At 46.7% G+C, this 13916-nt stretch overlaps 1 protein-coding gene across 3 annotated transcripts in view; it reads left to right on the top strand.

The window, feature by feature from the left end:
* Positions 1 to 13916, top strand: part of RAB4A (RAB4A, member RAS oncogene family) — a 96944-nt gene that overhangs the window by 31131 nt on the left and 51897 nt on the right. For 2 of the 3 annotated variants that reach the window (XM_060035123.1, XM_060035122.1), the window contains exons 2-6: positions 645 to 725; positions 2850 to 2964; positions 8510 to 8572; positions 9709 to 9863; positions 12295 to 12390. In XM_060035123.1, coding sequence (XP_059891106.1) covers positions 645 to 725; positions 2850 to 2964; positions 8510 to 8572; positions 9709 to 9863; positions 12295 to 12390 — 510 coding nt within the window. Of the gene's footprint in view, positions 1 to 644; positions 726 to 2849; positions 2965 to 8509; positions 8573 to 9708; positions 9864 to 12294; positions 12391 to 13916 lie in introns of those variants that run through there. The other variant, XM_060035124.1, reaches the window with a different exon arrangement.

Genomic DNA, 13916 nt, shown 5'->3' with positions numbered 1-13916 from the left:
TCCGATTCACAGATTCCATTCTAGAAGCCTCTAGTTCCAGTTTATGGAGAGTAGGATCCCAAATTAAATCTATTCCCCTGCGTAAAGAAGAAGTGAAGAGCTCTCTCTATATTGAATGGGACAAATATCACATGTGGAGTACTGACCCAAACCCCTGGGCTTAGGCCGGCCTTCCCAAAGGTCATAGACACAGGAATGAAGGCAAGGCCACAGAAGTCTGCAAGTGCAGGGAAAACTTATACCTGTTTGTGAAAGAAGAAAGGAGTGGACTTCTCAAAGCCTATAAGTCTACCAGGTTTTTTCTTTTGTATAGAAAAATTGCAATTTCTAGGCGATTTTTGCTTGTCACTGTGTGTGTATTTATTTGAATAGCAAAGAGATTTCAGTCATTACAAGAGGAGTTTTCAAACTTCCAGTATCAAAAGAAATTGTCCCCAGAGCAGTTTGAAAAGGCACTGGGTTAGCATATAAGCCATGTATCGAAAAGTTGGAAAGGTAAGTCAGTGTGTTTATTGCCATTTTCACAAAATATTCAGTTACCTCTTTTTTATATTAACTGAGATTTCATTAAATTTTATGATTGTAGTCTAAGTTCGCGGCACCTGCTCTAAAGTTCTGTTTCACGGTCTCTTTCTGTTTTTCAGATTTTTTGTTTAAATTCTTGGTTATTGGGAACGCGGGGACCGGCAAGTCTTGCTTGCTTCATCAGTTTATTGAAAACAAATGTAAGTGACGTCACATGGTCAGTGTTTCTTGCTTCTTTCTTGTTTCTTGTTTCATGTCTTCTCCCGAGAGCGCACTCTTGTGCAGATTTGTTTAGGACAAAACTTCCGAATACGTTTCCAGGGAAAATGTCATAGTTTAAAAATATTTTTAAATGACATAAAAAGTTTATGTTATTAAACGTTTAGTAATCTGATTTTTTATTTAGCATTTCAGTTGCGTAGTGGGTCATTGTTCATTATGTAGTGCGTTGTCCTGTACATTTCCCAGACACTAAAATACAGTATGATGCTGTGGAATTCTGTTTCCTGGCAGGAGTGGCCCGAGAACCCTAGTTGTACATTTTGGATAAGATAGCATTTGCTCCCCAGCGGCCTTGTATTGTCCTTAAGGCAGCTATCGTCATCAGTCCTGTTTTACAGGTAAATAAACAGAGGTTTACAGGACTTGGTGTGTGCACTTGGGATGGTCACCTAGGAACGGTGCATGTTAGACTCAAGCCCAGGCCTTTCGACCACAGAAAATATCTTGTGCCGTTGACCTGCCCTGTGTTGGTGAGAGAGGTTGAATTTTGTATTCCAAGCTACTGTAAAGACGGTAGGTTCGAAAGTCCCTTAAATTAAGCCATGCTTATATAGTAATGGAAAGAATTGTGGAGAATGACCTGTCTATCTAGAGGTAGTCAGGTGAAGGCCCGAGCACAGAAAATTAATCTCACTTAATGCAGCGCCTCTTAAGAATGCGTGACATGCATTAGGTGGCGGGCGGTGGAGACAGAGGCAGCCAAGGGTGTCCTGGGAAAGAGCTCTGAAGAATAAGATTCTAGAAGTGTTTTCTGCTGCTTCCATTTCCATCGACCAGGAGCTTGTTGGAAACTTCATGTAGTGACACGGACCCAGCGTGGCTCAGCCCCTCTTGAATTGACAGGCGTTCACCCGCTGGGCGGCCTGGGGTTCTGTACGAGTTACCCAGACTTTGCATTGTTCCATCCCAGAAGAGGGGACGCTGGGCCAGGTGCCCGGCCTCGGCGGACACTCTCCCTTCACATCCTCCCCTCACCCCTCACGACCACAGTAATGATGTAAGGAGGCTTCACTGTATTGCTCTCGTAGCTGTGTCTTAATCAGGATGCCCTTGGCCTTTCGTTACTGCCTTCGAAGGCTTCTCCCGCCAGGCTGGCCCAGTAGCTGGGCACCAGCGGATGTCCACGCCGGTCTGCACTGTCTGGGCCTGAGACAAGCTGCTGGAATCAGACCCTTTCCTCCCCCAGGCCCCCAGGGAGCAATGAACAAACACAGCTGTCAGATGGCGCCCTGGTTTCTGGTACAATTAAATTTTATCCTATAGTTATAAAATATAAACCAGTCCATGGACTGTGTAGCCAGGATATTTGTTTTTTCTTTTCCTTTCACATCACAGAAATTTTCTTTTATAAGACAGCTTATTCCAGTTGGGTTTAGCAAACTACTTATTTTGCCAACCTCCCTACCCATTCAGACAGTATTGATTTCTCCAGCAAATTCATTCCAAATGATTGCCACACACAATACTCGAGTTCATGAAACTCAACAGCTGTAATGTGCATAGAGGTCTTGGTTTGGGGTGTGTTCTGAGTTTTTTACTCTATCTTTTCTTCTTTTTCCCTTAATCTTGGGTGAGCATCAAGTTTCTTTCTTGGGCCACGGTGCCTCTCCTTCCCTTTACTTCTGTTTCTTTAGAATGTTCGTCCGAATAGTTGAAACTATCGTTGGCCAAGTTGCAGTCTGTCACTGGGCAGTAAGCCCTCCAAGATGGTACCCAGTATTTTGCGCAGTTGCCATTCACGAGAACCTTAGCGGTGGTCAGGTAGATGTGGTCCTACGTGGCGTGGCCACCAAGCCTCAGCTTCAAATACATGGCTTGTTTAGGTGTTTTGAGAAGAAGCTTTATTGTCTCCTTGAGAACAGGAACTGTGTGTATTCTGTTTAAAACAGTGAGTGCTTATTAGCATCTGACTGTTGGAGAAATGAATGGCGACAGTAAATTACATTTTCCATTGACAGCACTCTTGATTTCAGTGTTACTTGTATAAATCTATAAGCCTGTTTCCCTAATGTTCTAAAATAAAATTTCTTTTTCTTTTTCAGTCAAAGATGACTCAAATCACACAATAGGAGTGGAATTTGGCTCAAAGATAATAAATGTTGGTGGTAAATATGTTAAGTTACAGATATGGGACACGGCAGGCCAAGAGCGATTCAGGTAGCTTTTTCTCTAACTTAATAAAAATATTTGAAAAGTGGGTTTGAAATAATCAATTATATTCTCATAATGTATGTGGTCCCCTCCTCCCTCCCCGCACCCTCACAGATTTTAGAAAGTTCACCTCTGGAAGCTTTAAGACAAGCTAAAAGTCAGTTTTTCTCCACACAGCATTGATTTACGAAAGAATACGTTAGAATCTCTTCCGAGTGCACGCGTCCTAATTTGGAGGCGAATTTATTCTTTGGGACCTAGTGGGTACATTAGGAGGTCGTGGCATTGCATATTCCACACATTACTTTTGGATTAAAATCAAGGCAAAGTAGTAGCACAAACAACTTTTCTCTGTATTTCACTTTAAAAGGAGAATTTTTTAAAACCTCTTTGGGGGTTGGTTTTGCTTTACATTAAAACATTCCACAGAATATTCTCTCCTCAGCACTTGAATTACGCTGAAGTCATGATCGACGTTTGGAATGATGACCACAGTCCACAGCAGATAGGTTCCATGTTTGATATTCTGTAACTACTAAAGCAGGAAAGTAGATTAATATTTTAGTTGTGTTTTTTTGAATAGATACAGAAAGTCAAACAGAACAGATATTCACAGTTACAAAATGCAGTTAAATAGAACTCAATCCCAGTGCAAGCATTTCACTTAAAGTCAGGTATAATATTTTAAATGCTCAATAATTGTTTGCTTCAAAAGTATCGTAACTAGAGCTTCCCTGGTGGCACAGTGGTTGAGAGGTCCGCCTGCCGATGCAGGAGACCTGGGTTCGTGCCCCGGTCCGGGAGGTCTCACATGCCATGGAGCAGCTGGGCCCGTGAGCCGTGGCCGCTGAGCCTGCGCGTCCGGAGCCTGTGCTCCGCAACGGGAGAGGCCACAACAGTGAGAGGCCCGCGTATCGCAAAAAAAAAAAAAAAGTATCATACCTAGACTTCAGACAGTATTACTATAAAGCTATTGTAATCAGAACAGCGTGGTAGGACTTCCCTGGTGGCGCAGTGGTTAAGAATCTGCCTGCCAATGCAGAGGACATGGGTTCGAGCCCTGGTCTGGGAAGGTCCCACATGCCGCGGAGCAGCTGGGCCCGTGAGCCACAACTGCTGAGCCTGCACATCTGGAGCCTGTGCTCTGCAACAAGAGAGACCACGATAGTGAGAGGCCTGTGCACCGCGATGAAGAGTGCCCCCTGCTCGTCACAACTAGAGAAAGCCCTTGCACAGAAACGAAGACCCAACACAGCCAAAAAAATAAACAAATAAATAAATAAAAATAAATTTAAAAAAAAAAGAATCTGCCTGCCAATGCAGAGGACATGGGTTCGAGCCCTGGTCTGGGAAGATCCCACAAGCCACAGAGCAACTAAACCCGTGTGCCACCAACTACCAAGCCTGCGCTCTAGAGCCTGCGAGCCACAACTACTGAGCCCATGTGCCACAACTACTGAAGCCTGCACACCTAGAGCCTGTGTTCTGCCACAAGAGAAACCACCGCAATGAGAAGCCCACACACCACACCGAAGAGTAGCCCCCGCTCGCTGCAACTAGAGAAGGCCCACGCTCAGCAATGAAGACCCAACGCAGCCATAAATATATAAATTTATTTTTTTAAAAAGAGAAAGTACCTTGGACAGACTTAGAAGGACTTTCTTATTTAAAAAAAAAAAAAAACAGTGTGGTACTGGCAGAAAAATGGACATATGGGTGAGTGGAACAGAATAGAGAGCCCAGAAATAAACCCACACACCGATGGTCAATTAATCTTCCACAGAGGAGGCAAGAATATACAATGGAGAAAAGACAGTCTCTTCGATAAGTGGTGCTGGGAAAACTGGACACCTACATGTAAAAGAATGAAATTAGAACACTCCCTAACACCATATGCAAAAATAAACTCAAAATGGACTGAAGACCTAAATGTAAGACCAGGTACTGTAAAACTCCTGCAGGAAAAGCAGAGGCAGAACGCTCATTGGCATGAATCGCAGCAATATCTATTTGATCCGTCTCCTTAAATAATGAAAATAAAAGCAAACATACACAAATGGGACCTAATTAAACTTAAAAGCTTTTGCACAGCAGAGGAAACCATAAACAAGACAAAAAGACCACCCTCAGAATGGGAGAAAATATTTGCAAACGAACCAGCTGACAAAGGATTAATCTCCAAAATATACAAACAGCATGCAGCTCAATATCAAAAAAAACCAAACAGCCCGATCAAATAATGGGCAGGAGACCTAAATAGACATTTCTCCAAAGAAGACATACAGTTGGCCAACAGGCACATGAAAAGATTCTCAATGTCACTAATTATTAGAGAAATGCAAATCAGAACTACAGTGAGGTACCACCTCACACTGGTCAGAATGGCCAACATCAAAAAGTCTACAAAAAATAAATGCTGTAGAGAGTGTGGAGAAAAGGGAACCCCTCCTGTGCTGTTGGTGAGAATGTAAGTTGATGCAGCCACTATGGAGAACAGTATGGAGGTTCCTCTAAAAACTAAAAGTAGAGGCCAGCCGAGGGCAGGGATGAGTGAGGCAAGGACTGGAAAGACAGAAATTAAGTGAAAGTCTGCTGACCCTCACCCTCTTCCCCCACCTCTTCCTTAGCTGCTGGCAGCCAAGTGTGTATGTCTCAGGCAGGAGAAACGATTCTTATCTGCAGAAAAATAGCCCCAAAGAAAAGGCTTAAAGATCCTAACATTTTGGTTCCCCAATGAAATAGCCCAATTTCTGTCCAGCCATCTCACAGTGAATAGCCCACACATAAAGAGCGTCTTTTAGAGTTTGGCATCCTTGTCCTTGAATATAAATGATCAACCAAGGATCAGCAGACACTTGACGAAAGTTTTTAGGATAAGAGAAAGAGCCCAGAATAAAGAAAATAGAAACTTTCAGGGAATAGACAGAAACTAAAACTACAGTATCCTCACCAATAAGAGTAGATATTGCGTTCAGGGAATGAGAACAAACTTATAATTTAAAAAGAGCAAAATTAAAATAATATATTAAATAAAGTAGTGCCCTTCCAGAAAGTGAAACGGTAAACTTGAGATGAGAAAGGGAAGAGACAGCATAAGGGCTTCGCTGGTGGCTCAGTGGTTGAGAGTCCGCCTGCCAATGCAGGGGACACGGGTTCGTGCCCCGGTCCGGGAAGATCCCACATGCCACGGAGTGGCTGGGCCCCTGAGCCATGGCCGCTGAGCCTGCGCGTCCGGAGCCTGTGCTCTGCAACGGGAGAGGCCACAACAGGGAGAGGCCCGTGTACCGCAAAAAAAAAAAAAGACAACATAAGAAATCATACAGAGTCAGTCTAGGAAGCTCAAGGCCTTACCAGTTAAGCCTTCCCGAAGACAGAAGAGCAGAAGAAACAGTAAAAGAAACAATCGAAGAACATTTTCCACTAGAGGAATGAGACTCTGTTAAGATTCCACCGTACACCAAACACAGATGAGGGGGGAAAAATCCAGACCAGGTCTGCCACGTAAAAGTTCACAACACCAGGGATGAAGTGAAGATGCCAAAAGATTCCAAGAGGGAAGAGCAAATCACATATCAAGAATCGAAAATGAGAATTGCGCTGGACTCTTCAGCAGCAACGCTTGGAAGCTAGAAGATAACTAAAGCCTTGCCTTCAAAACTCAACGTGAAAAATTTTTTCCAACCTAAAATTATGAACTCAGCCAAACTCTCCATTAAGTGTGAGAATAAAATCAGAAATACCTTCAGTTATACAAGAATGGAGGGAAACAAAGGTGGTCTTTCATATGTTCTCCCTTAGAAACTTCAGGAGGATATGCTTCACCAGCACAAGGGAGGAACCAAGAGAGGAAGACCCCAGCCTGGGGAACAGGGAGGTGGCGGGAGCTGTCTGAGCCCCATTTCTTAGGGGTCCTTAGGGAGGTTCCAGTCCGTAGGCACGATCGATTCGATCACTGACCATTGGGGGTTGAACTTGAGCCCCGGTCCCTGAGCACCAGGGCCTTGCAGGCCTCGAGGAAGACCTGGAGGAGGGGCTGAGGGCCACAGGTGACAGAGGGGACACGCGTGGCAGGGCTCCAGGCAGAGCTGGTGGTTCGGATCAGGACGGTGCTGGTGAAGGTGTAGAGACGTGCACGGTGTAGGACCTGACCAGTTGGTGAGACGGGTCCTGACAGATGTGTCCACTGCGGGACACGTTGCGTCACATCACTTTGTGATGGGCACAGAGTGGGTGGAGAGATTCCTGGCTGTGTAAACAGAGTGGGTGGTGGGGCCGCCTCCCGGAGGGGCCTGTAGGCCGGGAGCCAGAGTTCTGCCTGAGATGTTGACTGTGACGCGTGCATTGTGGTCACACGGAGAGTTGCCGGGCTGGCGGATGGCTCTTACGGAAGTAGGCTGAGCTGAGGATTAAACCGGAGTTGAGAGCGTTGGGAGAAAAGAGAGTGGCATGGACATATATCCACTACCGAACGTAAAACAGCTAGTGGGAAGCAGCCGCATAGCACAGGGAGATCAGCTCGGTGCTTTGCGACCACCTAGAGGGGTGGGATAGGGAGGGTGGGAGGGAGGGAGACGCAAGAGGGAGGGGATATGGGGACATATGTATGTGTATAGCTGATTCACTTTGTTATAAAGCAGAAACTAACACACCATTGTAAAGCAATTATACTCCAATAAAGATGTAAAAAAAAGGGAGAGCCCAGGACCCAGCCTGGGGGAAGGAGCTCCAGGACCAGCAGGGCAGATTCAGAGGAAGGTCCGGAGTAGCTGGTGTGAGAGGAGACTGGGAGGGAGTGGGGCTGCGGCCTGGGGGCGGGGGGAGGGGTCCAGGCAGCAGGGGAGGGCAGGTGCCGCGGGGTCCACGGGGCAGGAGGAGGCGGTGCTGGCGAAGCAGCCCCTGAGACGTGTGGGTGCGCGAGGGGCCCACGATGGGACGGCAGCGGGAGCGTAGCACCGCCTGCCTGGCTCTCGTCCAAGATGGGAGGTGCCGGAGCCCATTGTATTCTGTGAGTGGGGAAGTCTTCGCGCGGGGAGAGAGTCGAGATGCAGGGGAGAAGGTGTGTTACTGCAGGAGAAATCCTGGAGCTTGTGGGAACGGGCGAGATGCGCTCGGGTGGGGGCTCGCTGAAGACAGGTGAGGCCGCGCGGCCGGGCGTGGGAAGCGCAGCCACGCGCGGCCCCTCGTCCACAGGAAGGCACGGACCCCGGGCAAGCAGAGGGGCTGCCGAGGGCTTCGTGCCCTGGGACTCTGTGATGCCCCCTTTCTGCCCCTCCCCCGACGTTCTCAAAGGCACCCTCAGTTGTGCGGGGCAGCCTCATGCCCTCCAGGGAGGATGACCCTCATCCCGCCTCCCTGTCGCTCCTGTGATACGATTTCAGGCAGGACAGCCCTTCAGGCCCATGTTCAGATAACTTTGAATCATTTCTCTTTAAAGCCACCTCCGTCCCTATGTTGTGGTTTCCAAGGCAAAAATGGGTGTTTTGTGTGGGAAGATGGTGCCCAGGGGTACGGGCTCTGCATGGTGGAAAGTGAAAGCCTGTAACTCTTCCAGGTCTGTGACGAGAAGCTACTACAGGGGTGCGGCAGGGGCGCTGCTCGTCTATGACATCACCAGGTAATGACACCCCTCGCCGGCCTGTGCTCCCCGAGGTCCGAGCCTCCCCGCGGGTGTGCTGGGCACGTCGGTGGCAGGGCTGTGGGGCGGGAAGCCCCTCAGCCCTTTCCCTGGGGGTCTTGGGCATTTTCGAAGCAGCCCCTTCCACCACTTTACCATGTAAAGCAGCATGTTCCCAAGCTTCAGATAGATAAGCACCCCCAGTGTCATTATGTTTCTTAACATGGTGTTTTGATGCTTTCCTTAAGGTTTGCAAAGTGAAGCTTTGCGTGTGGTAAATTATTAGAAGTAACGGACCTCCATCAAGCACAGGCTCTAGGCTGGGACGGCCTGGGTTCAAAGCCCACTTGCCGTCACCAGCGGTGTGAGTCCTCCGGCGAGGTGCTCCGCTGTCTGGACTTTAGTTTCCTTGTCTGTTCCATGGAGTAATGACCACGTAATACTTGTGAGGTTGTTGGGCGGTTGATTTGGTTCACATAGAGCTCTTGGCCCATCGTAAGGATCTGAGTGCACTGTCCTGCATGTAGCTATCACCCAGGTATCACAATTAAATTTAAAATTCAGTTCCTCGGTCAGTCCTTAGAATATACGAGGGTTTTATCCTTAGATAGATGAGGGCTGAAAACAGTCCTGAAGGTGGATGCACCTGACCCAGTCCTGGCTCTGCCACTGGCTGCTTGTGTGACTTTGGGCAACTTAGTCTCTCTGGGCCTCAGGTTTCTTGTGGAAACAGGAGATAATAAGACTCTGTGTCACAGAGTCCTTACAGAGAATCAGTGTGTTAAATTCGTGTGAAGCGAAGTACCAGCACATCACACGGATCCACTGAGTGGCAGCAGTTAGCCTTAGGTCCTGCTCGCATGTTGCATGAACCGAGAGCCCAGTAAATACTGACCCTGCTTGGGCAGACGACAGACAGCAAGCTTCTGACTTGTTGCCTCGTTTTCATGGAAACAAGATGAAATGCACCCTGTTGGTGTGGTGTACACCTGGGGCATCCAGGTCATCTGAGTCACCCTAAAGGTTGTGGGCGTTGCCCTGCGTGTGTAGAAGCGCTGTGAGTGGTGTGAGTGACTGGAAAGAGTTGCTAGCTTTATAAAATACATGTGCTATTTTCACAATCTTATATTACGCAGCCGAGAAACCTACAATGCGCTTACTAATTGGTTAACAGATGCCAGAATGCTCGCGAGTCAGAGCATCGTCATCATCCTCTGTGGGAACAAGAAGGACCTGGACCCCGATCGGGAAGTCACTTTCCTAGAAGCCTCCCGGTTTGCTCAGGAAAATGGCAAGTGGCCTTGCACCTGTCACACCTGCTGGAGGTTTAAGACGCAGCTGTAGTTAGGAAGTGTGGAACCTCCTGTTGTTTTCACTGTGCATTAGACGCATTTAACATAGTCTCACCCTATTGCATTCTGCCCACGAAGGTCACTATGATGAGGGACTTCCCTGGTGGTCCAGCGGTTCAGACTCTGTGCTTCCACTGTAGGGAGCGCAGGTTCCATCCCCAGTCAGGGAACTAAGATCCCGCATGCTGTGTGGTGTGGCCAAAAAAAAAAAAAGAGGTTACTGTGATGATAAAAGCTAATCTCTTAGCATTCTGTGGTGACTTTTCAGTCTAGGATCTTCGATATCACAGGTCTTGGTTTAAAGTGAAATTTATAACAATCTTTAAAGGCCCTAATCAGATGATGTCATCTTTTATAAAATGGAATTTGAAGCTAAGTTAGTGAAATATTAGACGTAAATAGAAAGGGAAGCAGTAGAAGACATACTGGACTAATTGGCTGTATTTCACTTACATTAAATTTAAGTCATTTTGGGCTTCCCTGGTGGCGCAGTCGTTGAGAGTCTGCCTGCCAATGCAGGGGACACGGGTTCGAGCCCTGGTCTGGGAAGATCCCACATGCCGCAGAGCAACTGGGCCCGTGAGCCATAATTACTGAGCCTGTGCATCTGGAGCCTGTGCTCCGCAACAAGAGAGGCCGCGATAGTGAGAGGCCCGCACACCGCAATGAAGAGTGGCCCCCGCTCGCCGCAACTGGAGAAAGCCCTCACACAGAAACAAAGACCCAATGCAGCCAAAAATAAATAAATAAATTAATTTAAAAAAAAATTTAAGTCATTTGGCTAAAGATGCCTTTGAAACTTCTCTGAATTTCCGTATAGAATACATAAGGATGACACGTAAAATTAATGGTTGCTTATAGACGGCTGAATGAGAATTCACTACTAGGCATATACCCTGAGAAAAACCATAATTCAAAAAAAGTCATGTACCAAAATGTTCATTGCAGCTCTATTTACAATAGCCAGGACATGGAAACAACCTAAGTGTCCATCATCGGATGAATGGATAAAGATGATGTGACACATATATACAATGGAATATTACTCAGCCATAAAAAGAAATGAAATTGAGCTATTTGTAATGAGGTGGATGGACCTAGAGTCTGTCATACAGAGTTAAGTCAGAAAGAGAAAGACAAATACCGTATGCTAACACATATATATGGAATTTAAGGAAAAAAATGTCATGAAGAACCTAGGGGTAAGACGGGAATAAAGATGCAGACCTACTAGAGAATGGACTTGAGGATATGGGGAGGGGGAAGGGTAAGCTGGGACAAAGTGAGAGAGTGGTATGGACATATATACACTACCAAACGTAAAATAGATAGCTAGTGGGAAGCAGCCGCATAGCACAGGGAGATCAGCTTGGTGCTTTGTGACCTAGAGGGGTGAGATAGGGAGGGTGGGAGGGAGGGAGACGCAAGAGGGAGGGGATATGGGAACATATGTATATGTATAACTGATTCACTTTGTTATAAAGCAGAAACTAACACACCATTGTAAAGCAATTATACTCCAATAAAGATGTAAAAAAAAAAAACACATCTCACAAAAAAAGAAAAAAGATACTTAGAAAAACATAGCTTAGGTTTAAAAAAAAAGAATTCAGGCATTTTAAAATAACTTTAATTTTTGAAAGCAATCAACTACTAAAATATCCTACTATCACCTTTCAGTTGGACTCCAGGACCACCCACTTACACTCTCACAAACGAGCAGGGTTTCTGCTAGGAAAATAAACAGAAGCCTTCATGAGTTTGTAAAGAAGCTGTTTAGAAACATGCACACTTAGAATGTTAAAGGTCGAAAGGAATTTATCTGTCACTTAAGTGAAACTCATTTTTACAAGGAAGGAGACAAGGGTCTGGAGAGGTTGTGGTTTGCTCCCAAAAGCAAGGAGAGCAGCCTTCTGCTGCATGAGTCACCAGCTGGTGCATAAGAAGAGGGCTCGTTCGTGGAAGATCCCCTCACTGTCAGGGCGGCACACCAGCTGTCAGCACTTGTAGGTTGTATCTGTGGTGACGTGGAGACTATTGGAAAGGCAATTGCTACTTTGTCTTATATCAACAGCCGGGTGCCTTCAGCCAGCCTGCTTCCTTACCAGCGTCCTGCTTGCTTAGTTTCTTCAACACATTTAAGTGCTAGCACAAAATACTAGTTACTTTTCGGGAAAAGTTAGATTTATTCTAATATTTAAAAAAATATTTTGACATTTATTGATTTCATATTTGCAGAAATACCTGGTTTTAAGTACTAAATTTGTTTCGTCTATTATTCTAAGAGTGTACTAAGCTGGCAGTTATGAATCGAATAATTGTGATTGTCTTCTAAATATGGCTTCGTGTTTTGTTTGATGTCGATTTTAGAGCTGATGTTTCTGGAAACGAGCGCACTAACCGGGGAGAACGTGGAAGAGGCCTTTGTACAGTGTGCGAGAAAAATACTTAACAAAATTGAATCAGGTAAAAGGCTTTCCATTAATAAACTTTCCTTTAGCGTCATTTCCTCTCTAGCTCAGCAGTGTCACTTTTCAGTACTTCCAGGAGTGCTTTGGTCAGAGTGGCCTCTCCCCCTGCCGACCTGCAGTCACCACTCACGGGCTTGAAGGTCTTGTCCGCGGCTGAGGTGGGAGCCCACGCCTCCTTCACGGCGGCCTCCTTGGCCCCAGTGACGGAAGGGACAGAGTCAGGGTGTCAGGGCGCGTTTGCTTTTAGAACCACAGCCTTTGTTGGAGCCATCCCTTCAGGAAGAATGGACCTTTGTCCGCGCTCCGTCAGCACCTCGGGCTCTGCTGGGCCAGCGGTCGTGTGTGGTGGATTGACGTGATCTATGGGCACCTCGCGGGGTGCCGCTGGTTTAGATCAGGCGTCGGGGAGAATTTACTCCCGAAGCTCACTGAGCGTGCCTCAGTAGTAACCTGTCTCATCATTGTTCTATTTGCTGCTTCAGTAAAAATAAATTTACAATACCCCTAATTTAGGCAGCTGACAAAGTAATATGTAGTTGTCATTTATTAGAGTTACTTTCTATTAAGTATCACCGCAATTATATGTGGACATTCAGTTTTTAATTGATTCATTCAAATATATGAATGCCTGTTCTTTGTCAGGTGCTGGGATACAGAAATAAATTAATCACAGCCCTTGCCCTCAAGAAACTCTTTCATGGGAAGCAGTCAAAAGATAATTATAATACGGTGTGGTCGATACAGTAACTGAGAAGCGCACAGGATCTTGGGGCACACGAAGAAGGAGAACCTACCTGCTTAGGAGGTGATATCAGGAAAGGCTTCCAGGAGGAGGTGGCAGCCGAGCTCAGGCTGTCAAGTGTGAGGAGGGGAGGCCAGCAGGGACAGCGCGAGTGGACACTGGGGGAGAAGTTGAAGTTTCTAGAACAGACGGACCACAGCGGGGAATGGCAGGAGAGAAGGCTGAGGAGAGGCAGCAGCCAGGCCAGGGATCGTGATCCGGGACCTAGAACTTTACCCTGTAAAGGGTGACCGAGTCTCCACCCTGCCTGTATGCTAGAGCCTCCTGGGATGCATAAAAGTTTGAATTACAAGACCTGCCTCTAGAGATGCTGAATTAGGCCCTCAGCATCAGATTTTAAAAAGCTCTCTCGTGTGATTAATTCTGATGTTTGTCCACGACTGAGCACTGCGGTAGGGGTAAGTGGCCATTCAGGGGCGGGGGCCGTGAATGACGTGGTCAGGTTGTGGCTGGAGGCAGATCGTGTGTGTGGGTGGTCACATCAGGGACATGCTGGAGGGAGCCCAGGGCCGATGGCCAGGATAGCAACAAAGGCATCTTTGAGTTATCCGAAAAAAGATGCCTGATTAAAGCTTTATCAAGGGTGTGGAAGCGGAGATGAAGAGACGTAGATGAATCCAAGAAACGCTTTGGCAGTGGCGGCGTCCTGACTCAGATGCTAACTAGCGGGGCGGGGCCCTTGCCTCTGGGGAGGGGACTGAGAGGTGGGGTCAGGAAGG

Source organism: Delphinus delphis, chromosome 16 (assembly GCF_949987515.2).
Source record: "Delphinus delphis chromosome 16, mDelDel1.2, whole genome shotgun sequence".
Lineage (NCBI taxonomy): Eukaryota > Metazoa > Chordata > Mammalia > Artiodactyla > Delphinidae > Delphinus > Delphinus delphis.
The sequence above is the reverse complement of the archived record's forward strand: the minus strand, read 5'-3'. Positions and strand labels throughout refer to the sequence as shown.